The 25,589-nt window shown below is 30.2% G+C and overlaps 5 protein-coding genes across 15 annotated transcripts; 3 read left to right on the top strand and 2 right to left on the bottom strand.

Annotated features, from left to right (window-relative positions):
* Window positions 1-77: 77 nt before the first annotated feature.
* On the top strand, window positions 78-12,269 carry LOC126866441 (heat shock factor protein-like). 7 transcript variants are annotated; one of them, XR_007689865.1, is made up of 13 exons: window positions 89-328; window positions 1,456-1,564; window positions 1,637-1,761; window positions 1,843-2,178; window positions 2,248-2,330; window positions 2,404-2,592; window positions 3,165-3,227; window positions 4,462-4,998; window positions 6,115-6,220; window positions 6,280-6,373; window positions 6,466-6,713; window positions 7,022-8,991; window positions 9,265-12,269. XR_007689865.1 is itself a non-coding variant. In XM_050620024.1 (12 exons), the coding sequence occupies exons 1-11, from the start codon at window positions 224-226 to the stop codon at window positions 6,696-6,698; spliced, it is 1,968 nt and encodes a 655-aa protein (XP_050475981.1). In that variant the 5' UTR covers window positions 90-223; the 3' UTR covers window positions 6,699-6,713; window positions 9,265-12,269. The 7 variants fall into 7 exon arrangements, 4 of the variants coding, with proteins under 4 accessions (XP_050475981.1, XP_050475980.1, XP_050475982.1 ...); XM_050620024.1 differs by lacking the exon at window positions 7,022-8,991 and having other exon boundaries at window positions 90-328; window positions 4,462-4,986; XM_050620023.1 differs by lacking the exon at window positions 7,022-8,991 and having other exon boundaries at window positions 90-328.
* Window positions 11,884-25,277, bottom strand: LOC126866435 (uncharacterized). 3 transcript variants are annotated; one of them, XM_050620000.1, is made up of 12 exons: window positions 24,458-25,277; window positions 24,270-24,354; window positions 23,981-24,195; window positions 23,576-23,917; window positions 23,300-23,495; window positions 21,797-21,975; window positions 14,995-15,270; window positions 13,893-14,912; window positions 13,259-13,660; window positions 13,044-13,187; window positions 12,714-12,977; window positions 11,884-12,456 (listed from the first exon to the last, which is right to left on the bottom strand). In XM_050620000.1, exons 1-11 carry the CDS (start codon window positions 24,575-24,577, stop codon window positions 12,753-12,755), a joined length of 3,204 nt encoding a protein of 1,067 aa, XP_050475957.1. In that variant the 5' UTR covers window positions 24,578-25,277; the 3' UTR covers window positions 11,884-12,456; window positions 12,714-12,752. The 3 variants fall into 3 exon arrangements, with proteins under 3 accessions (XP_050475957.1, XP_050475955.1, XP_050475958.1); XM_050619998.1 differs by having other exon boundaries at window positions 11,884-12,977; XM_050620001.1 differs by having other exon boundaries at window positions 11,884-12,977; window positions 23,576-23,914.
* Window positions 15,749-19,204, top strand: LOC126866444 (potassium/sodium hyperpolarization-activated cyclic nucleotide-gated channel 1-like). 2 transcript variants are annotated; one of them, XM_050620032.1, is made up of 9 exons: window positions 15,749-16,890; window positions 17,012-17,250; window positions 17,316-17,531; window positions 17,607-17,769; window positions 17,839-17,972; window positions 18,030-18,199; window positions 18,288-18,493; window positions 18,624-18,833; window positions 18,917-19,204. In XM_050620032.1, the coding sequence occupies exons 1-9, from the start codon at window positions 16,840-16,842 to the stop codon at window positions 19,202-19,204; spliced, it is 1,677 nt and encodes a 558-aa protein (XP_050475989.1). In that variant the 5' UTR covers window positions 15,749-16,839. The 2 variants fall into 2 exon arrangements, with proteins under 2 accessions (XP_050475989.1, XP_050475988.1); XM_050620031.1 differs by having other exon boundaries at window positions 15,750-16,890; window positions 18,030-18,217.
* On the bottom strand, window positions 19,382-21,788 carry LOC126866449 (uncharacterized). The gene has a single exon (XM_050620042.1). It carries the CDS (start codon window positions 20,483-20,485, stop codon window positions 19,394-19,396), a length of 1,092 nt encoding a protein of 363 aa, XP_050475999.1. The 5' UTR covers window positions 20,486-21,788; the 3' UTR covers window positions 19,382-19,393.
* Window positions 21,969-25,589, top strand: LOC126866452 (ninjurin-A-like). 2 transcript variants are annotated; one of them, XR_007689868.1, is made up of 2 exons: window positions 21,969-23,126; window positions 25,441-25,589. XR_007689868.1 is itself a non-coding variant. In XM_050620047.1 (2 exons), exon 2 carries the CDS (start codon window positions 22,361-22,363, stop codon window positions 23,060-23,062), a length of 702 nt encoding a protein of 233 aa, XP_050476004.1. In that variant the 5' UTR covers window positions 21,969-22,128; window positions 22,210-22,360; the 3' UTR covers window positions 23,063-23,169. The 2 variants fall into 2 exon arrangements, 1 of the variants encoding a protein (XP_050476004.1); XM_050620047.1 differs by lacking the exon at window positions 25,441-25,589 and having other exon boundaries at window positions 21,969-22,128; window positions 22,210-23,169.

The raw sequence follows: 25,589 nt of genomic DNA, 5'->3' as shown, positions 1-25,589 counted from the left end.
ACAGAAATGACCAATAGTATTTAACAAACATTACCAATGTGTGGCGTTATAATCTTAAATGAAAAGCGGACATGTCCCTACATTAAAATATTTCCCCCTTTCTCTCCACCTGTAACTACTACTAGCAGAATAACATCGTCAGCGGCCAGCCATTGTCGTGAGATGTGAAGATTTTTTTCGTGAAAGATCAAGATCAAAAGTGGAGAAATTACAAATTGCAGAAATGCATACAATCCCGGAATTGGGTACCAGTGTACCAGCGTTCCTTGCCAAACTTTGGAAGTTGGTCGAAGATTCTGATACTGACGACCTTATTTGTTGGTCACCTGTAAGTACTTTTATTTTGTTATTCGTTTATAATCCTTTAATTTTTATATGCAGCAGATGTATGAAATTCTAACGCATCGGTCGGTACGTTTTTTCACGGCGACTATTATTTATTCGTAATGATAACGTCGCGCGACCGATCAAATTAAACGTAAGTTAAACGTTGACCTCCGCAGTGTACATTTTTACGTACACAACCTATATTTCGCATGCACCCAACATCGCTGTAATTTATTCGGTGCTTATTCGGTCGATTATGTATATTACATTATTTCAATAAACATACATTTTTTTTTATCGAACGTCGAGGGCTCTCTTTCACGAACGATTCGTATAAATTTTGAATGGCAGCGCATTCCTGGATTAACAAAATATACCAACCGCAAAGTAATATTTAAACAAACGTTAACTAAACGATACTTGTAATTGTTTCTTTAACATTGACACATGTGTGTAAGTTCGTTAACAGGAATGATTTTTGTTAAGGAAATGTGTAGTCAATGTTAATTTTATACATATTTTGAATATTTTATTTATGTATTATTATTACAATAAAAAATACATTATTTTCGTGAAAATTGTACTAGATACAAAAAACATACTTTAAGTTCTCATTGTTTAGAGATTAAATAAGATATTCTATACAAATATCAATAAATAGCCTTTTAAGAGATTAATGTGGCAACGATATTAACATTTAGCATTTATAAAAATTAATTAATTATTTGTTAAATGTACTGCATCTTATATAGTCCAATTACAATATGTTTCTTATAAAAAGAATGTAAAAAGTATAGGATTATATTTATGATGTATATTGATGACAAATTCCATTAAAGAAAGGAAAAGATTTCATTTAATTTTGTTCAAATGATTGTTTTTCATTACATAATTTCATCAGTTAGATCATTTATTTTCTGTGATTTACATAATCTTTATAAAAATATTATTTTACTTTGATATCTATATATTGACATATATGCAGAATAGTATATGTATTATATAATTATCTTAATATTTATATTCATAGAACTTGTTATCTAACACAATATGCCTTTACCATAGAGAAAATTATATTAGAAGTTACTTAGGAGAAAAGAGATTATTGTATACACTTATTTATTTTAGAATGGAAGGAGTTTTTTCATTAGAAATCAGGCACAATTTGCCAGAGAATTATTGCCACATTACTACAAACACAATAACATGGCCAGTTTTATCAGGCAGTTGAATATGTGTAAGTGATAACATATAGAACTATAACATTAAAATGTATATGTAGATATATTCATAGTTAGTGTGTATACAGATGGTTTTCACAAGAAAGTTTCTGTAGAATTTGGTGGTTTAAAATGTGATAAGGATGAAATGGAATTCGCACATCAATTCTTCTGTAAAGGTCATCCATATCTTGTAGAACATATTAAAAGAAAAGTAAGTGCTTTCATATTTTATATAAACTTTTCATAAATTTTACTTTTATACTTGTACAAGCATTCGGTGATAATTTTCTAGATTGCCTCTAATAAAGGACAAGATCCAGCACTTACTCCTATTAAACCAGAACTAATGAATAAAATGCTTACTGAAGTAAGAAGTATGAGAGGTCGTCAAGAACATTTAGATTCAAGACTTGGAGCCATGAAAAGAGAAAATGAAGCACTGTGGCGAGAACTAGCAATGCTTAGACAGAAGCACCTTAAACAACAGCAAATTGTTAATAAACTTATACACTTTTTAGTTACATTGGTACAGCCTTCCAGAAGTGGTGGTCTCTCTGTTAAAAGAAGATATCCACTAATGATCGACGATTCTAACCGTCAACGTAACAAACAGGCGAAATTATCAAAGGTAACTCTATAGAATTCATAGGATTTTTGTAGTTTATTTCTTTAATATAATATATATCTTTATTTTCAGTCACAAACATCACCAGCGGGTCCTGTAATTCACGAACTTGATTCATCAGAACCGGATTTAGATTCGGAATATATTGTTGCAGAGTATGTGATTTGTTGTATCATAAATGTATTTTTTTTTTTATTATGTGAAATAATTGTTGTCCGTTTCATTCAGAATGTTGGAAGGACATCCAAACCCAGCTATTGAAAGTCCTGAGCATAATAACACTTCAATAATGGAAGACAATAATATGGAAACAATTCATTTAGTTGATGATCCTCTTCACTTACCAGATGATATAGAACTTATTAATTCTCAAGAAACTGAAACAAAGAAAAAACGTGGATGTAAGGGTAAGAAGAAGTAAGTTAAATAAAATTTTTACTATAGTAATCTAATTATAGATTTGATCACCGATATAAATGACGTGTACACAATCTTTCACATCATGTACAATCTTTCAATTTTGGAATTATAAGATGGAGTTTTGCATAATAAATGCAAAGAAATGTTAATGTTTGTAACTCTGTGAAAAAATATTTTTATATTTTCATTTTGCTTGTCTTTTTACTGAGATTAGGAAAGTGATAAAAAAAGATAAGTTATAAGATACTCCTTTACAACACACATTCCAATTATTTCCCATGCATGGAATGTATGAAATAATTAACTTAATGAAATTAAAATTTATACTCTACTTCAATGAAACACACAGGGGCATAAATTTTGATCTTTTAAATCGTATCATACTATAGTAGCTTTATTCATTTTATATTTTGCATTAAAAATAAATTGCACGTGGTATATCGCAACCTGATTATGCCTACTCAGGACACGATCAACGAAGTTTATGTGTAAACGACTTTTTTGTCATACTTCATAAGATAATTCATTTTCAATTATTACTCATACCATTGCAATTTAAATATTGCCAGGAGGAAAAACAAGGTGCCGGTCAAAATTTTGATCCCATCGACGGAGGATGGAGAGGAACCAAGGTTAACACTTTTCTCTTGTCGTCATTTGGTGCTGGTGTTTGTACTTCTAGAACTTATTTTTGTATAATATCGCAATTTTGCTTAGTTTCATTTTTCTGCATGAACGTTCAGCAAAATTGCGATAACATTCTTCTTTGAAAGCATTCCTCATTTGAACAGTTGATTTTAAGATGATCTCTTAGTCTGCAAGTCTTTCAACTATCAGTAGTTGCTTTTTTCCCTAAATTTTACATTAATTGTAATTTCAACATATTAAAGCATTCAAAGAAAGTTAAAGTTTCGAAAATATTGTTTCAGTAGTTAGTTACTTTTATGGGAGAAGTCTCGTTAATCCTTGGTTGAATTGCTTCTATTTAATTTCATTGTTTATTATACAATTCTTCATTAGCCACTTCATTTCATATTAATGTCATTATTTATTTATCTATATTTTAGTTATGCCTCTGAGTACAATTGTTGATATATTAATTCTCATTATAGTTTATTTGATAATAAATCTTGGTCTATGTTGTGGTATTAAATATGTCATGAAGTTCTTTTATTTTTGTCATCAATTTAGATAGTGTGTGTATGCATGAAAGATTACTTCTTATTAATATTACTTAATATTAAAATTTATTCCATGCATGAATATGTTCCTTTAAAATTTATTTATATACGTAATTATTTATTTATACTTCTATTATGTATAATAAATACAATAATTCTATATGATATTCAAATCATAAAATTTTTCAATATAATAAACATTTATATGTAGAAAGAATCAAGCTGAATTGACCATTAAATATTTACCTTTAAATAATAAAAATAGTTTATATACACAGTGAAATATAGAAGAATGAGTACGTCCGTAGTATTTTTCCAGGTTTATTATACCATAAAAGTTAAATAATATTCGCTTTTCTTAAAAGATGATAATTGCTCTTTAACTTTCTTGTTCATATATATTTCACATATACGCACTATAATACTGTAATACTGTTTTCCTCTTCATTATGTAGTTTTCTTCTACAAAAATCTATATTACTATGTACTACAACCTGACTAATTCATTGTATATTTAGAAGCATGTTCTTATATAATGCTTTAAATTCATCTCTGTATGCTCTTGCAATACTTCCATCAATCCGAATTGTAGTCAAGAATGTGTTTAAAAGCAGATTATGGCACAGCAACGATTTTAAAAACTCAAGAAAACGAAGATTGGCAACTGCTTTTCTCACTTTTTTAGGGAAGAAACACATTTGCTTGAAATACCATTAGACGCTGCACCGGTGATCGCTTTACTGAAAGATAAACCAGCCTCAAAGGCAGTACCTCTGTCAACTATGCGTAGTCCAAAGCTCGCAGCAATGGCAGCTAATATGAACAAAGTCACTAATGTAAAGTGTGAGCTCGATTTGGGAACTTCAACAGATATGGAGGAAGATGTTCAGGAGAATAATCCAACTCTGGTAAAACTCGAAGATATTTTAATAGTACCAGAAATAATCAACGAGGATGTTGAAACCGAGAATGTCGAGTTTAGTGAAAACAATAACAATTCTGAAAGCAATGAAACCAATGCCACTTTCAATCAACTTGACAAAGTAAATGATAACGTTGAACAGAATAACGAAAAAAACTTTTATACAAATGGTGCTCAGAAATGTTCGGGGCAGAACAAAGACAACTGCAATGGAGCAGGGACAAGCAATTCAAAAGATTTGTCATTGAGTTGCATCATTCCCTCGGGCATGTCTGATGCTGCTTACAGGTTAGGATCAATGTAAGTTCAACACAGACCATAAGTAAGAAATGCTAAATGCAGCACTTTCCACTTACCTATAGTGGAAATTTTTAGTCAGAAGACAGAGGTGGGAGACAACCAATTTATTTCTATTTATATTACAATTTGGAAGTTTTGGAGTAATAACACTTCACTAATAATGTGTAATTTTTTACTAAATTTCTAAATGGTTGCCTTTGATCTAGAGATTTCACATTCCATAGAACCAGAAGAATAAAGGGCTCCTTGATATAATTTTTTAAATATTTTCCAAATTATTAAAAATTTCCTTTGTTATTAATTCTAGTCAGAAGTATTCAGCTTCTCTTGATTTTAATATAGAATTTTATTTTAAATAAAAGAAATTTTATCAATATGGATTTAGGTGTAAAACAAAATTTCCATTGATTGAATCTATGCTCGTATAATTTATTTTGTTCAAAATAATTTTCCTTTTTACTCAGTAAAGTTGTAAGATAAATTTTTAAAATGTGCTACATAAGAAACTATACTTACCTCATATATATTTATAATATATATTGATAATCATATATATTTGGTAATTGTGGTGTTGTGATTATTAGATATCTCTGCTTAAGTAGTTTATCATGTAATTTAATTATTGTTCTATTAGTGCTGCATTTCATTCCCTGGTTTTCAAAGGTCAATTTAGTTTGAATATATCTTGACATAGAATAATACATCGTCCCAAACTTTTATGCAAAATATTTTAAAGACCATGCACTACAACATTATCAATGTTTTACAGAATACTAAAACACTAATCAATTTCTGTTTTTGTGAATTTCTTAATTACTTGATTGCACAAGCAATAATTGTAAAAGAATGACTATTTTATTTGGAACAATTATTATTCTATTCTATTGCTGCATTTATAATTTAAAGAAATGAAACAAAAATTTGGCTAAACAAAGAAAACAAATATTGATTTGCTTGTGAAGTCATTGAAACAAATAGAAAGATTGTACGTTTCAGGATGAATATTGAAAGGATTTACAACGTTTTCCTTTTTGATCCATCAAATGTGGCTAAGTTTGTGTGGATAAGTTTCGGTACTTTTATACATTTTCATCTACTTTGAATAATTCTCTATAGGGAGGAAATGGATAATCACCTCGAAACAATGCAAACAGAATTGGACAATCTCCGCGATATTCTACGATGCGAGGGTTATAGTATCGATGCAAATACGCTTCTTGGTGTAAGTATTCAAATAATATCTGAAAAGTTTATCCTTTATTAATTAATGTACATTTACAGTTATTTGGAGCAGATGATCCAATGTCATTTGGTATGCCAGTTAATCCAGAGTTGAACCCACAATCTGAAAAAGAAGAGGAAAATCATGCTAATGGTAAAATTTCTAATTGCACAATTACTAATATATAATTTGAATGTTGTTGAATACATAACTAAACTAACTTGTACCTTTTAATTTGCTTACAGTTGCAGAAAATAATAATGGAACTGGTGGTGGTGAACTTATGGCATATAATCCTGTTCAAAACTTCTTAGATTTCGACGATGACATTTTCTTGGAGGCCACATCTCCTCCAACTAGCACAGCAGGTGGTGATACAGCTATAATCAATCTTTATAGCTCGGATTCTCTCGATTTGGAGGATAGCAAATTTTCATTTCTGAATTCCTTAACAAATGATGTGAACACTTCATCATAAAGTCTCATTCCTATGGTAAGTTCCATAATTTCTCATTACATTTAATAAGCGATCATTTCATTCAAAGAAAAAAAAAAGAAACATTTTTATTGCTGTATAACAGAAAATAATTGTTCATAAATTAATAATACACAAAATTTTGTTGTATATTGAATCTAAATTATATTAAAAGAAAAGATTTATGTATATATGTTTATCGAGTAGTTGGTCACTAAACGCATCTTCGTTGAAACAAATTGCGAATTTCCCCGTCGAGATTGTCCTTCTCCGAGGTTCAACCTCTTTTTCAAAATGAAATTGTCTTAGGATAGATTTTTTTGCAGGTTCAGATCTGTTGCGTCCAATGCTTTGGTTTCAGTATGTTTTATTCTCGATGGATCATCACGAGCATGCTCTCTCTCTCTTTCTCTCTCTGTCGCTCTCGGTGTATTTTGATGACCAAATAAGCAACGAGCTTGTAATGTACTGACAATAGTACCTGAGGAAAATGCGGTCAATCAAATGATCCCATCGGTTTATGGAGGACAATAAATAAGTGAAAACAGCAGGAGCGCATAAAATCCTCTGGATTTGCTGCTATATATGCATACAAAGCAATTAAAAAATTTGATTGTTTCGTTAATTTTTTTATGAGTTAACGTTAATGTTGTGCCGTACTTTATTTATAGTATATATTATTACAATATAAAACAAAAATCAAACAAGGAAATTGTTCATTTGCCGATATATTTCATATCTGTGTAAATACTTTTCCTTTTTTTCATGTATATAATTCGATCAAAAATAATTTGTTTATTTTAAAGACACGGAAGCACGTTATAGTGACTAACGTTTCTTATCGATCGTACAATGCAAACTTGAAGTTCCTGCATATCTTATATTAAAGAATTATCGTACTACCATATATTTATTGCGTAATCTTTTTTAAACAATTCGAACAGAAATTGCAGAAATACAATAAGACAATCAAATATTGTTAAAGGCATCACTTAGGTTTCTGTGTACTTTTGTCATCTGTAATTTCTAATGATCATATTATTTATGAGGATTTGAATTGTCTTGCTTGAATTCCATCCACGTAAATAATAAAAGAAAGAAGTATATACGAAATTCGTATTTTTTGTACTAAATTCTTCTTAAAAAGAAGAATAATCGTATATAATACACATTGAATCTAAAAAATAATTACATTGAAATGTTCAGTGTTCTTGTAGATCAAGGTGTATTGTACAGAAAGAAAAAGAAAACGCTAGAAGCGAAAGAATTTTATATTTTTATAATACAAAGAATCTGTGCGTTTAACGTTTTTTTGAAGATGATAATTAGTATTTATTTATAAACGTCGACTCATTGTACACAAAACAATTCTTTTTTCTACGTTTGTGTAAATATACACTTAGATTCTGACAACCTTGTAACTCATAAAATAACTTATAAAAGAATTCGTTACGTAAAAGTACAATCATTTTATTGTTACAATATTCTATAGAAAAAACTAATAAAGAATATCTTCATTTGAAATGAAATGGTCAGCAAATGTGTACTTACTATAATATACAATACAGTATAGCACACTTTATTTTCTATATTAGAAAATACATACTTGAAGCAATTTGTTTTTTGTACAGACTCATAAATATTGAATATGATTATAATACATTTCTTTGTTTTAACAAATACATGGATGAAATTGATTATAATTGACTTGTTTATACAAATATATAAAACAAATACTTCTAAAATAAATATGTGAATGTCTTTTAATTCATTTTTGCATCTCTATTAACCTGAATTCTATAGTGACTGTATATATATGCTGATAAATATAAGTTTCTTACTTCCTAACTGTCTGTTTGATCTACAAGTTACTATTAAAAAATTACTACTGATTGTCAAAAAGTACGAATATATATATATATATTTTTTTTTTGAAAGAAGAATAAAATATTTATATTAAATGCGTCATAGAAACTACATGAATATTTTAGTTTAATATTCAGTAAATTTGGTGAAAAATGTTGTTTGTCTCTAAAATGAAAACATGTATTAATTATATACAATTCCTTTTGTTTTTTTTATACTAACAAAATTAGTTCCATGTGTTTGCAGCTAATTATTCTACAGCAATCGGACACTTCGTTATTTTATTTATTTAGCTTAACAAAAAAAAATATTCTTTATCAGGCTAAAATTAACCGAAAGCAAAGTACAAATTATCTATACTTCTTAAAAAACGAACATAGGAATAATCTATGGATGGATCGTTGATATTTCAGTTACACTTAAAATAAAGGTATTGCCTGATATTGTTCAGTTCACCAATATTTCAATAACTTATTTTTATATATACATAAAGAAGTTGTGTATTAGCAGTATTTAATTTTGAGACCTTTGTCCTTCCAAGCATGCTGAAGAATATTTTTAATTAAAAGAATGAAAAAAATTCAGATATGAAAACAAAACTGAAGAACATTTAACTATAATGCGCGAATTAAGACTGCTACTAGCATCTATAGACTTCCGTTTTCCTTATTCACAAATATATATAATTGTTTTTTTATTTTAGCTTTGGAAGAAAGACTGCTGGATTTTTAATCGCCTTATTGGTAATGTCTTCGTTTTAATTAGTGAATATGATGCTACGGTAAACCCTGTAACAAGTTTAGTATGAAGGGGATGATGTAAAGAATTGAAGAGGTACACACAGTGGTTCATGCTTAAAATTCCTTGAAGAAGGAAATAAAGAATCAAACGATATAAATCTATAAATCGGAAGAAACAATTTATCTTCGTGTTGATGAGGATAGATACTAAACAAATAAAAACGTATTCTACGAACTATCATTGAAAGAATATATAGCATAAAAAAAGCAAAAGCAAATATGCGCGTATCGTGTATGTATCGACAAAGGGCTGTAATTTCCAGTTTCACCGACTTGTACATAATTATGCAGGATTCTGCATTGATAAAAAACATAAAATGTTTCCTAAAAATGTCCATTACCTGAAAAGTAACAATTTTTTTACATGTGTATGTAATGCACAGTATTAGATTATAAATGAATTAATTCTATGTTGAGCGGCATATACGCTAAAAGGTGCACAGATGTATATATATACAAATCTATACATATATATATGCAGAAAGTGAGCATGTTAAAGGTATAAAATTTGTTTAATAATGTCAGTCTATTTTTTCGTAAACGTCTTTTTATTGTGGTATAAGGTTTAAACAAACCTAAAATGTTGAAACAAAGTTTAAACAAAGTTAAAGGTGATAGTACAACCTAAGATTTCAGTGTCTAGTTCCACTATCACTCCCGTTGTTGTGTAAAAGATTTTTCTTTACTTTTAATCAACACTTTTTCATATATTTAATCTTCTAGATTTCCTTTTTTCAATCCTGCTTTTTAATTTTATTTTTCTAATTTTTGTTTTGAGTGTGTTAAAGGCTATGTGAAAGTAATACTATTGATAAGAATATCTAATTAATTTTGTAAATGAATTTGATCATAGAGCGTGAATAAGTAAGTAGGGTGTTAAGTAATTATTTAGAATATTTATGGAATCAAGATACTTAACTAAATAATTAATCCATATTTTTGTTGTATAAATCAAAAACATTTTTTTTATTTTCATTGTGAAATAAAAATTATGTTCATTCACACGTACAATTACTTGTATGCAGTAGATAGTTCAAACCAATAAATGTCTTTCACCAAACACTGAAATCTTAATGTTGAATCTTTACAAAATAGATTGAGTTTGTGTATATCAGAAAATAATATAAACAGAATAGTACACTGTAATCTTTGTTAGATTAACATGTTATTTTAATTTAGTAATAAATAGATTTTTTTATATTCATTTGTGAAGAAAAACACCATATATTACAAATTCATAAAAAACTTAGCATATGTTATATAATTCCATATACAGTGAAGTGTCAACCATACATTTATGTAGTTTACTTTTCTTTACATATTACAATATTTCAACCTTACAAATATTTCAACACACTTCATAATTTCTTAGATTTAACTCATTTAAATTACTTATCTATGTGTTAACATTACTTTTATTATGTAATTATTAAGCGTCTGTTAATTAATTTACAATGCAATATGTGAACAACTTAAAAAACCTTTTTGTTCAAAATATTTATTAAAGAAAATTGTTATTGATCTTCTATGGGCTAACTGTTAATTTTTTTTCTATTAAACTAATAGAAAGTCATTAGTTTCAAACGATTAACTCAAATTATATCAATTTGTTTTATCATTTGATTATTAAGTGTATGTACACTTTAAAGAATATTTAACCAAACGATTATTCACTTACTCATGGAAGATCAAACTACAAGAGTGTAACAAAATCAAAATAATGTATCCTGTACAAAAGTATAGTTGATACTACACACTTGTAGATATCCAATTTTGTGATACATTAAAGTTTTGTACAAAAAGGTAGGGTGATTAAAAACAGGTGACAATTCCTCCTTTCCCGGTTATAAATTGCATGTTTTGCTATTAATTATAAAAATACCAGTTACAATAGAATTAAAGGATAAATTAAAATGTATCTAAACGTCTGGAGGAAATCATTGAGAAACAAACTTGTAATTTTTATTTACCGACATCTATCTTCTAAATTCAATATCTATACTCTTATTTTTACTATATCACAAAAGGAAATTGACTTTATTCTGCTGTTTATAACTAACGTTATCACATGATAAATATATATATTTAAAAAAGCAGCGATCGATTAAAAACATTATAATATCTTTGAAAACCACAATTTTAATCGAAATTACTTCATTCGACACAGACAAGCTTTTAACTATCATTAAAAATAATGTTAAATTTGTTTGTTTCTAAATAAAATTTAGATCATTGTTTACATAATCTTATTATATATCCTAATTCGAACGATCTATCCTTATATAAAAATTTTATACTATTTAAAAATACTCGAAAATCTCCGGTGCGTTAACGAAATATATATTGCAATATGTTCAAATAATAATATGCTGAGCAATTTGCTGAAAGGAGTAACTTGAATAATATTATTTTTTATATAACGATAACGATATAATCTAGACTATAAGTTTTTGAGGAGCAAATCTTACATTATGTGCGAAAACCGATTGTATTTATATTTTATAGATTTTTTTAATGGTAGCATTTTCACAAAAATATTTCAATTTAAATTTCAGTATAGAAATTATTAACATTGTTTTTATACTATATGTATGAAGTTATTTTATGTACAAAGATTTGTTTAAAAATACTTTGACCATTTCAATTGCAGCTATTATCTACTTATTAGTTATTGTCTAAAAAAAGAATCTGTATTAAATTTCTCGATTTAATATATAAAAATTCCTAAATTTTGAAGTTATTTTAATTTCGGATAGCTGAGCTATGAATATCGGAAAAAGTGATGAATCCTTAAAACGCGTATAAAATGTTATACATAATTATTATTTTTATCATTTCTGTAATACTTGCTGTAATACCAATTAAATTGTACCATAAAGCAGAATAAAATTCGTTATAAAATCGTAAATTAACCTGTGATACTTCAAATAATAACATCATTTATTTAAGAATTAATGAAAAATTATGTTCTTTAAGTTATATTTTAGCCGATTTATTTCATAAATATGCATATTTGCTTAAATTAGATTTTATATTAAATGATGAATATGCCGAATATATCCAAATTATTCGATTTTTAGACTGTATACATCCCCCTAAAAAAGCTTTAAAATCGTTATCAGATATTTGACATAATATATACTAAAATTCCTTCATATTATTATATGTACAGAATTAAAAATTTCTACGCAAATACTTGAAAATATTAAAAAATTTGCATACGTATAATGTCAAACATAAGCATAATCTTTATGCAAATGTTCAAATAAAAAATATAATCTATTAATTTTTCTTTCTATCACATAATATATTTATAGTCAGTTTTTAAAATAATACTTCAGTTTTCCCTTACCCTGTCCTTAAAATGCGAAAGAAGGTATTGATACCGTCTCTATGGCAAAGACGATAATGATGGTAAAGGCAGAGGGGGTGGTGGTAATATTTCATTTTCTCCTGAAGCAACATCTGCATGCTCATGGCAATCGACATATAAATGTGTCAAGCTTTCAAGACCTGCCACTGACATCCCCCGGCAATAACGTGTATCTAGGTAATGTAGACTTTTGCAATACAATTTAATAGAGTCGAGAGTGCGATCCGTGAGTTGTGAACATCTCTATAAAAAAAAGACACCAGTGTAAGCTTTAAAAATAGAGAAGTTAATTTTTAATTATAAAAATACCTGTATGAGAAGTCGTTTTAATCTGTGCAATCTCTGAACAAGATATGATATACCAATATCTGATATATTGTAACAGCGGTTTAGATTTAAGTATTCAATTGCCGGATTATTTTTTGATAAATAATCCAATCCAATGTCTGTAATCTGTAACAAAAGGTATGATTTATTATAAATATAAATATTTTTAATATACTATTTGATTGATTTACACCCACTTGTTGACACTGGCTTAAATTTAAGATCTTTAATTCTGGAAAAGCGAATGCATGTTTTAAACTGACATCAGTAATTCTGTTGCACCCAGAAAGATCGAGTTCTTGAAGGCATTTAAGCCTGATCAAAGAGTATCCGGAAAACGAATTTAAAGGTTTAGATACGTTTTCGCAAAGCTTCATGATTTCTCGTTTTCGATCTGCATCGCGTACTATCTCTTCTTCGGCCTTTGACCGTAAACTGATTCTTAATCTGGATTCTGTAAATTCTGGATTATGTGCAACTTGTATTTTTTCAACATATTTGTAGTTACCAATACCCATACCCGTTAAGCCAGCATCACTGACCTCATCGCAATGGCTTATATTTAATGTTTGCAAATGTACAAGCTCCTTGAATATCATCTATAAAAGATAAACTTACTTTTATATGCATGAGCATCATCGCTGGTACAAAAATTTATGATTTACAGAAACTCTCTTAAGTTTTAGTAATTCCTGAAAATTCAGGAAAATAATCAGCATAAAATCTATCAGAGATTATTATTTGTTTTTTTTCTTATGAATAATACCCTTTTCATAAATCTCCTATAATATTAAATTACAAAATAACAGTAATGAATTGATCTATACATACCTGTATTGTTTTATCGGTAACGCCACTAAAACAATAGCTAAGTTCAAGTTGTCTTAAATTAGGAAAAAATTTGGATATACATTCAACTGATTCTTCATGAATACGCAGTGCATTTGCTGACAGTATTCGCATATTCTCTTTTCTCATCCTTTTTTCTGTTCTTCTTTGAACACAATTCTTTTCTGGAGGAGCAAAATTGATATTTCCATCAATATTTTGATCCATATTTTCGTCATCTATTATATTACAACCAGAGCAAAGTCCACGAGTAATAGAATCATCGGTAAGTTGTTCGTCTTCCGAGATATTGAGTTCTTTTAAATGTTGTAATAACTGAATATACTTTATACCAATATCGGTTACTTCACGGCATCGTCTTATTCTAAGTGTTTCTAACTTCGTCAAATTTTCACAAATACAGAGTAAACTGTCATCTGCAATACGCACGCTAAAGCTAATATCGAGGACTTTTAAACAAGTCTGATGCTGTGTCATTCCTCTAATGCTTTCAATAGATAAATGATCACATCCTTGTAATATTAGAGACTCTAATCTAAGATTTTGTAGACCTGATAATATAGTTAAAGCAGATGGATCAATCAAAGTATAGCTAAAATTCAAATGCTTCAGTTTATAAGCTTGTCGTCCAAAATAGTCTAATGCATTTATAAAAGTCAGCGTTGATTTTGAAGGATATGGTAAGCCGTAAAAATCAGGATAAAATTTTCTATTCAGTCCATAATGAAAGGTCATCTGACATCCCATAAGGCTTAAAGATTCCAAATTTGGACAAATGGCAACTAATCTATTAAAAAGTGCATCACTTAAGAAACGGTTATATCCAAGGCTAAGTTCATAGACATTTTTAAATGTTTCTGAGAGTTCCTTTATGTCATTCTCATCTTCTAAAAGTCTACCAGACATTAGAGACTCCCTGCAATCATTAATATGCAATATTCTCAAAGACTTGCAGCATTTAAAAATTTCTACCAATGTTTTTTCACTTAGATCACAGCACAACTGAAAATTAAAATATGGTATTAGGAAAATATATTCTCATTTCACGAATGTAATACTTAATAATAAGTTAAAATAATTTTACCAGTACTAGACTTTTCATATGAGGTCCATATTGATCCCAAATTGCCATATTCCTCTTTAATTCTACTTTTCTAAAAACAAAGTTGTAAAATGGTCTCGTAGAATGCTGTAAAAGCTCTATCACTTCATTTAAATTGTCTGCACGTGGTCGACCAAGTACCAATTCTACTTCATCTAAAAACTTCATAGCAAGAGATGCTTCATGCCATGTTCGATTAACTAATCCTGCTGCCATCCTATCAGATGTAGACAAGTATGATAATATGTGTATAATCGCCTAAAATTAAAATGAATCTACTCAATAAATTTAATTAGATCAAGCAAAAAACATGAAGTTCAAAAAATAAAAGATGTCTTATCATATTATATATTTATTATCTCTTAATTGAAGTATAACAAATATAGAAAGCAAGTACACAAATATAAAAGTATTTAAATAAAGTGAATCTTTTACATAAACTATTAGTAAAATTTTTACAAAATAAACGTTTTTATTTAGGTTATCATAAATCTTTTATTTTGTACAGTCACTATGTAAAGAGGAAAAAGTAAATGACGTAACGTTTAAATGAAAAATTATGTTTCCCAAATAACACCTTCGAATGCGGAAGATAATAAGAAACTTACATCTATAGGCAATTGTAAATTATCCGTTTCTGACATGTTATTCATATGATTTTTGCTGTCAGACATTATCGCCATAACAAAAACTATTAATAAGATAACGTGTCGAAGTATCTCGTTTCAACGAATGCTACATCTATCCGGAAATCTGGATTTTAACACTTAGCCAACCGAGCGCACCACAGCGAGCTACACGTTTCTACCGCGCTCGAACAAGCCAACCTATACGCTGTCCATCGCGCATTTTTCCAAGTATCGAGGACTAATATTCACTACTTAAAAACAAAGAAATCTAAAAATTATTTAAGTAGCTAACTATATTTTGCGGTAATAATTTTATTTAACGATTTCATATACTGTTTATACAAAACATCAAATTAAAAATATATATTAAAAGTATAAAAAAATGTAGGTAAAATTAAAAACATTAAAGATGACTATAGATAAATAACACGACTTGAACGTGAAATTAAAGATTCATAATGCATTTTAATATTTTTTTATAGTGTGATATCATTCGATTATAACTTTATTTAGTCATAACTGATAGTGTAACTTTTTAATTAATTTTAACACCATTAAATTGGTATATTTTATTATATACTGTACTTTATAAAAGCAGAAAAAGTGGTGCAATTAATTGGGAACAATTCCAGGTAAACAATAACTAATAATAACAACAACAAAAAAGAAAACGCATTGCTAAAATCAAAAAGGGAGAACACAGCAATGTTCTTCACAGAGAGGAGATCTTCACGTTCGGTTGGCTGTGTTAATTTGCCGTTTTATGTTAAATATATCGTGTAACAATCAAATCATTTCTCAAGTGTGTTACAGCTGTTTCGACGATAGTCACGTGCTTTTCTAAAATCACGCAATAGATATAACAGTCCTAATTTGTCATATAATACATAATACTTATTATAAAACCAACTAGACACTCTTCATCTTTAATTTTGCTTTGATAGCATTGTTATACAATTTTGCGTTCAGTCAATCGAATCTAGATATTATACAAGTAAACTACATTTTTCTATCTATATATTCATTCTGATATTTCTGTAATATAATATTTAATAAAGATAGCGTATTTTTAGATTAAAATATTCACTAATTTCTTTTGATCAATAAAAAGTTTGTAGTTGCATAACGTATGTAGAAATCATTTCGTTTCATTGTCGACGACATATCTACTGATCTGTCAAAACAACAAATCAGCTGGATGGATTTAATGGCATATGTGCCCCACTTTGCGGAAGCGCCGAGTGTGGAGGTAAATTGATCTCTTTAGTAGTCCTTGAGTAACATAATTCAATCACTAATATGACTATACAAACACAACGCTTCAAATTTATCATTCACTAACACAACCATATAATTTTGACATTAAATAGCGTGCTCCGGTTATTCAACATATCTGCGAGCAACCGCAAGAAGAAGATGAAATAAAGAATATTATAAAAGGAAACCGGATTTGGAATAAATTGAATCGTTGGTTTTTAAAACTACGTATTTTATCTAGGAGACATCCCTTGACTCGCTGGTGCCTTAAAAGTACAACCGCAGTGAATTATGAGATTTCAAGACACCTAAAATCACATCGTTACATGATACATCCTTTTAGTTTATTCAGGTTGTCTTTAAATTCTTTTCTTTTGATAGTTTATATGTACATATTAATGATGCTAATTTTCATAGGATTGTTTGGGAATCGTTAATGATTGTATTTACATTTGTGGCTCTTTTGGTTACTCCAGTGTCCATCACGTTTTTCTTTGGCAGACATACTAACTGGCACGTGATTAACGACACGATGAATATAGTGTTTCTCTGCGATATTATAATGTGGTTCTTTACTGGATACTATGATTATCGAACGAAAGTCACTGTCCTTGACCCTGTGATAGTAGCGCGGTACTTTCATTTCTAGATGATACTGCTAATCGATCGATGCTTTTTATCAGTAATCTCAATATATTTTTTGTATAGAAAATACTTGCAGAGCTATTTCTTCATAGACATCTTGACCGTGTTACCTATAGGACTCATTGATTATATTATACCTAACTCGATGTGGTATTGTACTACATTAAACATGATGAAGATATTGAGAGTCCGCAATATCATCGTTTATTTTAGTAGAGTTCGCGATGTTAGTACATAGTTCGCATTGAAGATCGCGAAGAAAGAATAGCTGATTAGAATGATTTCGTAATTTCAGGTGTATAGAATAAGTTTTCAGTTGCATAAAATTCTAGAGTCGTGCACGGTCGTGATAATATGCATTCATTGGGCTGCTTGTCTACAATATTATGTCCCCATATCTGTAGATACGTTAGGCACTTTAAGCAACAAGTTAGTATTTGCAATCCAATAAATTTGTTTTTTTATCAATTCTGAGTTTATATTCAGCTCTTGGATCAAGTCATCACATTTTGTAATTAAACAAACGAAAGTACAAAAATACCTCGTGTGCCTGCATCGTTCGATTGTCGCTTGTGCTCGCTCTGCTCACTATTTGGATATGAAAACGCAAGAAGATATTATACTAAACTTGATCCTAACGATCATCGGATTCCTTGGTAACGTATTTTTATTAAGTAAGTATCTCCTATACCAGATTTACAAATTTAGATTTAGATTTACAAATTGTAACTGCATTTCTTGTAGCGCAATTCTCTCAACTAATGACAACGATCAATATAACTATCAAACGTCACCTGAAAATAATACAGCAGTTACAGGAGTACATGCGATACAAGGAGCTTCCACATGCCCTACAACGTCGGCTATTAACTTTCTACCATTACCGCAACAGAAAGAGCTTCGAAAGGAACAAGAAAATAATAAATGAAGTTTCGCCATATTTACGAGAGGTTTATCCATCCTAACAATACTTCGATAAAATTATTTAGAATCAATAATTCTTCTTAATATTCTATATATCCAGAAAAGAGAATATATACATATAATCAGATATTTTAATGATAAAAATTTACCCTCCAGGAACTTATACTGCATAATTATTTGAGACTGATTAATAGCGTAGAATTATTCAAGCATTTACCGGAAACTGTAATCGTACAGTTAACGAGTTCATTACACTCCGAGATCTATATGGCTGGCGATGAAATCGTCAAAGCTGGTACCCGTGGTGAAGCTTTGTATTTCATTTCATCCGGTACCGTAGCAGTTTACACTGTCGTGGGAAAAGAAGTAACATTAACATTATCGTAATTCTTTATCGACTATTACTTATCTTTTTCTCATACTTTTCGTTTGTTGTGCGAAACATAAAGGTTTGTCACTTGGAAGACGGAAGTTATTTCGGAGAGATCGCTCTGGTGATGGACACCGAGCATAGAATAGCAACCATAGTTGCGGTGGAAACTTGTGAAATCTTTGTATTATATCGCCACGACTTTCAGAGATTCATATCACCGTATCCTGATCTCTTGAACCGGCTGCAAAATGTTGCTCTTGAACACTTAAACGAAAGCCTTCTTCTGGACTCCACGCAGGATTTAGGAATTTCTACCACGCCGCAATATATTAATATAAGTAGTATAAAAAGCAGAAGAATATAGTTATAAATATAAAGTTAGATAACCATCCCATGATTCAAATATTAAAATCCACATTGATATATTTAAATTTTACTTTCAATTTTCATTTTAATTTATTACATATGTTTTTAAATACTTCACGTAACATAAAGATTCTCATTTTTTTAACAGAATAGAATAGAAAATTCATCATAATTCACCTTATACAAATTAACAACGATAAATTTTTCGTCTGTACGGATTCCTATACGACTGTTGATAAACTGACATGAGTCTCCAATGTTCTGGAAAATCGGCGTCTCTACATCCATTAACAACACTAAATGGAGGAGCTAAAGTATTGATGCAAGAAGACTTTCTAACACAAGGCGTTTTTAGTTTCGATACCGCTGTCTTGCTTCCGCATTTTTGTTGATTGTTTTCAGCCTTTTCTGTACCCAATGCCAATCCGACGGCTGATTTAATCAATCTAGGATCTTCACGTGTATTTCTAGTCTGGTCTTTGCAGGCAACGCACTTCCTGAAATATCCTGCTGTTGGTCGTTCATCAACTTGAACCTGCTTTGAAATTTTTATTCCATTCAAGCCATTACAAAGACTATCACTGCAGCATTTCACACTTTTATAATCCCCTTTCTTATTTCCGTTTTTTGAGCAATCTAAATCTCCCTCTAATTTACAATGATATTGACGGCAAGTACAACCTTTCTCGTTTCTCGAAATTCTAGAATGAGCGGTGGGTCTAGAAGTATGTTGGACAAGAGAAAATATAGCTGGCGCGAGTCCACCTTCTGACCCATCGATATGAGTAGATCTAGGTGGTTCATAAACTGGATTTATTGGAGTTTCCCAACAAATAGCTAGATCCATCTTCGTCTTGGGCTCCTTGCAGCCTAAAACTGGTCCATAATGCTTAGTCAAGCTCATGAAACGATCTTCAATTTCATGCTTACAACATTCACAGCATTTCTTCGACGAGATTCCATTACAACATTCTTCTGGTTTTACATCTTTGAAAACGGAGTCGTTGACTTTGTCAGGAAGGGGTTGATGTTCCAAATTCTCTGCATGAAGCTTCTTCGCTATAGCAAATTGATCGTAACAGGCTAATCGGTTCTCTGGCAGTGGTTCTGGAAGTTCTTCCTTAACGCATCTTTTTCTGGAAGCGTTTGGCACATTCCTGTTCAATGAAGATATTCTTAAATTTCCCGAAACGTATCGTGGCTGGCAACATGCGTGGGACTCGTCTTCCCAACTGATTAATTTTCCCGAACAGTGAGCGCAACACTTCTGAGTCTTCATATTTATCGGTCTTCATTTCCTCGTTCTTTTCGGATACTAAATCAATCCATAAAAGATATACAAATGGAACGTAATTTTTTAGACTGAAGATAAGTCCGACTAAATTATTTACTTGAAAAATATAAATAAAATGCTTCTTGAATTTTTTGTTAGATCTTGAAAATCTGATTTGCCAAGTGTATATCTGCCAGTTCCCGTGTCCAGCTTGAACCAATGACTGTAGGAATGCTACTTCCTACCTGAGAGTTAACGACGATGGTTGTTTGCTTGACAACGTGATAGCTCGATAATCACGATGCTCTACATATGTAGTTATACGAAGCTAATCTTAGGTCCAAATAATTTTAGAATTTATAGAATATCTCGAGAATGAATCTTTGAATGGGAGACGGGTTTAAGGATAATTAAGAAATTATTCAATTATATTATCTAATTACGATTTCTAGACATGAAACTATTTAAGTATTTTAAGCTTAGGATTTCCTAATAATTGTTTATGTCGATTCTTGGAAAGATGACGACCGTATAGATAGATTATTTTAAAATAAAACGTCTGAGTCGTCTGTATGTTAGATGGATTCACGCGACCAGAAAAGTTCTTTAAATCGTCTGTAATTCCTCGTATCGTTGCTCAATGTAGATGCGTACGTGTCTTTTAACAAATTCGTTGTGCTTCGAATCGGGAATCACCAGTTACGACGGGGAAATACGGTGAATCTGTTTTATATCGTTCATTACCCAGGATTACTGATTTGGAACTTTACCGTTCGTTACCGCGTACATCAAATATCATTCTTTTTCGACGAAATCAGTGAATATGAAAATATAATTTGAAAACTTGTTTTTATACGTATTTTTAAAATAGGATCCACGTACATTACTAACTTGAAATAATAAAGTTTGTATTATTGCTAGGATATTGTTAGAATTTTGTTTACATTTTACATTCTCGTGTTTCTCTGACTTCGCAAACAAAATTTACATATTATTTATAGCCGCACATCGATGATCTCGTAAGATCCCATTGGAGCAATGCCATTCCCCTTCTACTGCTGAAGTCTTGACATAAAGCGTCAGAACGCGTCAGAACGCATCTTTAAATGTGGCTAGAAAAGCACGTGGTAGTTGCAGTTTACATGTAAACTCTAAACCATTTTTTTTTACTCGTCTACATACCTAAATTGTTTAAAAAGGAAATTTAATATAGTCAAACAAATAACTACATGTGATATATTGTAGAAGCATATTGAAACTTAGCTATTTTCAATAAAAATAGAAGTGATCATTGATTTTATTCTACTTTCAACTTACTTCTAAGAATTGTTTGAAGACTCTACATAGCACAGCAAAGTGAATCGATCCAGCGTAAAGAAACAGTACAACTAAATGATTGGTATCAGTAAACAGTAGCCTTGAAACACAAATGGTAAATCCAAGGGAAATACGACGTATGACATCACAACAACGGACATGAATCAGCTTGTTCTCATCTAGTGAATGAACAGAAGCATTGTATTAAAACGTTTCAGTCAAGTTTAAAAGTGTTGCCAGTCGAAGCCCTTGTGACACACGAAAACTTATTTAAACGAAAGAAACGCAACGCGAGATACAAGGAACGTACATCGTAGTGATATTCAAGAGAGGTAGATAATATAAGTCACAGACTCTTGTGTTTGCAATACCAATTTGTATCTGATTTATTTTGTCCTGCTACATTCTAAAAGAAAAGAGCATTATCGGGAAACGAGGAAACCAAAAGAAAGAAGGTGCTTTTAGAACTTCCATGAAACTTGTTCTCTTTTCGTTGTTATTCGAAGAACGTTGAAGATATATTGACAGTGGTTGAACGAACGTATTATTTTCTGCAAGTTAAATATGGCTGAACCAAGGGATAAAAGTGATGAAATGATTATTTATATGGATAAGGTTGGTGATAAAGAACGATTGACAGAACCATTGACTTATAAACCTTTAGCACTAAAGACTATATCGCGTTCCGGTTCCATGCTCGAGACAGACAATACGAACAATCCACGACCGACGTCCGGCCCAGAAATCGATGACCTAGAACCGGCAGGAAGTTTTCCGACAGGATTTGGTCCTCGGATAGGAATTGATGATGGTCTCCTGCCAAGTGAACCAGAAATCCCAAGAACTCCATTTTTACCATCGCCATCTATGCCGCCTATTCAGCCGATACCTGACGTGAATATCTATCAACACAAGAAAACGCTCGCACAAGGAATGATGGATCTGGCTCTTTTGTCTGCTAACGCAAATCAGTTGCGTTATGTTTTACAAACTGACGGGGGGCATCCGTATTATTATCCATCATTGGTGCTAATAGGCAGCAGCCTAATATTACAAATTGCAGTGGGAATAGGGTTAATTTGGAATAGTAGATACGACGTTAATGATAATGCTCAAATGTGCAAGGCCAACCGGGCTAATAATTGGACAGTGATCGGTATATTTCTAGTAACAATTTTTAATGTCTTCATTTCGTCATTCGGCGTTGTTGATCAAGTATCAGTAATGCCTATAGTATCTAGAATTGATAGTGAAAGTGAAAATTAATAACGAATAACTGCGCGTATCATTATTTTATACCATAAATTTAAGATATTTAAATGATAAAAAGGTATTGATTTTTATTTTACTATAAAAATGAGACTTCAACAGAGTGGGGGATTGACTGTAATATTTCTTTTAGTTTCTCAGAAAGTTCCTCTTTCCTTTTGTCTAAATCTTCTGTTTTTTTGGTCAGGTCACCAGAAATTTCCATTAGCCACCTTTCTATTTCTGTGTTATTACCTTGGACCTTTAATAAACGTGAAATGCATTTGGGTTCATAATCTTGAGAATTAATAGTTTCTTCTTTAGATGATAAAGTTTCAAGTTTTTCTTCAATCACAGAACATAACAAAGAAATAAACTTTGAAACTTCATTCCAATCTACACCTTCAAAGCTGGTGTTCAGTGATTTATTATGTTCTTGAACTACTGTTACCTGTAATTTTTATTACCGGTATTGTATTCTATTTTATAAGATAAAATGTGTGAATATAATATCAAATTTCTTCCATTTACCATCCATTCAAAAAATATATGTTTCTTTTTAGACCACTTCATATGTATATCTAATAAACTAGCAATAGTTGATAATTCTTTTATATATTTTTTGTCTTCATTGGAAAGTGCATTTTTATTGGTAGTTGAGATACGTTTTATCAGTGCTGTCTCTGATACACTTAGATGTGGAAGACCACAAACTTCAACACTTGCAGTATGAATTTTGCTTATTAACTTAGCCTTCTCAGAAATCAGTTCAGATATCTCTTTTATATTATAATTTACTTTACCATTTAAGTACAATATATTATTTATCTGTGCACTGAATGTCTCTGGTATATTATACTGTGTTTCCTTCTTCTAAAGCATAATTAAGTTATAAATACTTTTTACTTGATATTTTCATTTAATTCAGTTAATTACCTGTTGTACGCTATTCAACCGTGAACATTCTCTTCCTAGCACACTATTAGACAGATTTATGTGAGTGATAACACTTAGAATATCTTGTGTTCCAAGAAGCCATGCAAATGCTAATAATAATGGTCTGTTATTTTTACTACTCTCGCTTAAAGCATAAAACTCTATTGCAGGGTATTGTAAATATGCAAAACACAATTTGGTAGCCCATATTGTATCTAAAAGAAAGATTAATCTTGTAAATACTAGCATCAATTAAAAAGTTCTGAAAGAAAGAACTAACAAAAGTTACCATATTTTTGAAAATCAATTTTAATTTGTTTTTCTTTTACAGCATAATAGCTTAAGACATTCAGTGCTGTCCAAAACGTTCTAGTCTAATACAGAAAAGATTATATATTAGAAATCCTTATTTCATAGATGTTAAAACGTGTAGCGTTATACATAGAAAGGTTATGTGATATCGTGCATAATACTCACGACATTTTCTGCCGTGCTATTAAACTTTGCCAGCCTAAAATATTCAGGTTTCATCACGATGTTGATTGAGAAATTTAAATGTTGACATAATAGAGACAAAACACTCTTTATATCAGACATTATTGTAATTTAAATTGAGCTAATATTTCACGTGTACAGATTTACTTGATTTCACGCGCGTTTTTTATACTGCCAAACCGTTCCAAAAACCGTTTCATCTATTCAAATAAATTCAGTTTCAATGAAAGCTAATTTTCTTTGTTACATAGAATTCTAATATATCTTAAAATTTCACTGTTATTTAAACGTTTCAGTGAAATTTCATGCTTTGCATTTATAATTCTTGAAATATACGGTTATTACGGCTCTATACGGCTATATACGGCTACGAAATGACCGGCTAGTATTTGGGGCTTTAAGAAAACAAAGAAAACGGTTTCCCAGGTATCGACGGATATCAGGTATTTTTGATCCCTAACGGCAAATATAAGTACCTTCCGACTTAAATTTAGATGGTAATAAATATGAACATTAGGTAGGCTCAGGTTAAAATACGGCATTTCATTTTACACTAACAGTTACTATTTGTTCTGGTTTATTTATATACACATAATTATTTTTCTTTCGAAGTTTCTTATCCTTTACTTATTTCTAAACCATTTATCCTAACTTATATTTATTCTGATTAATTCTTCAAGTACCATCAAAACTTGCATGTATACAGCAAAATCTCAGTAGTATTGTTTATTAACGATAGATATTTTATTTTAATGGAAAGTAAAAAGAGAAAATCAATATTAACATTCAAACAAAGATATTAATTTAGCGCACGATAAGAATGAAAGCATAGAATATGAAAGAAATGAAATATAAAGAAAAATATATATGAATATATATGAATGAACGGTAAAGAAAAATATATACAATGAAACGGATTGTATACCTGATGTTACTGTTATACAAATATCTATGATGCATCGCAGATGTCTCTTGTCCCATTACCTGGAGTACTAATTGTAAGAAACTACAATTACAAGCCATTGCCGTGACTGTGACTAAAACTCTACCTGGTACGCAAGGAACAGGTCAATTGTGTACGATCAGTCGAACGTATAAGATCGCCGAGTAATCA

Source organism: Bombus huntii, chromosome 6, assembly GCF_024542735.1.
Source record: "Bombus huntii isolate Logan2020A chromosome 6, iyBomHunt1.1, whole genome shotgun sequence".
In the NCBI taxonomy this organism is placed as follows: Eukaryota; Metazoa; Arthropoda; class Insecta; order Hymenoptera; family Apidae; genus Bombus; species Bombus huntii.
Note: the sequence above shows the minus strand (reverse complement) of the source record. Positions and strands in the feature narration are given on the sequence as shown.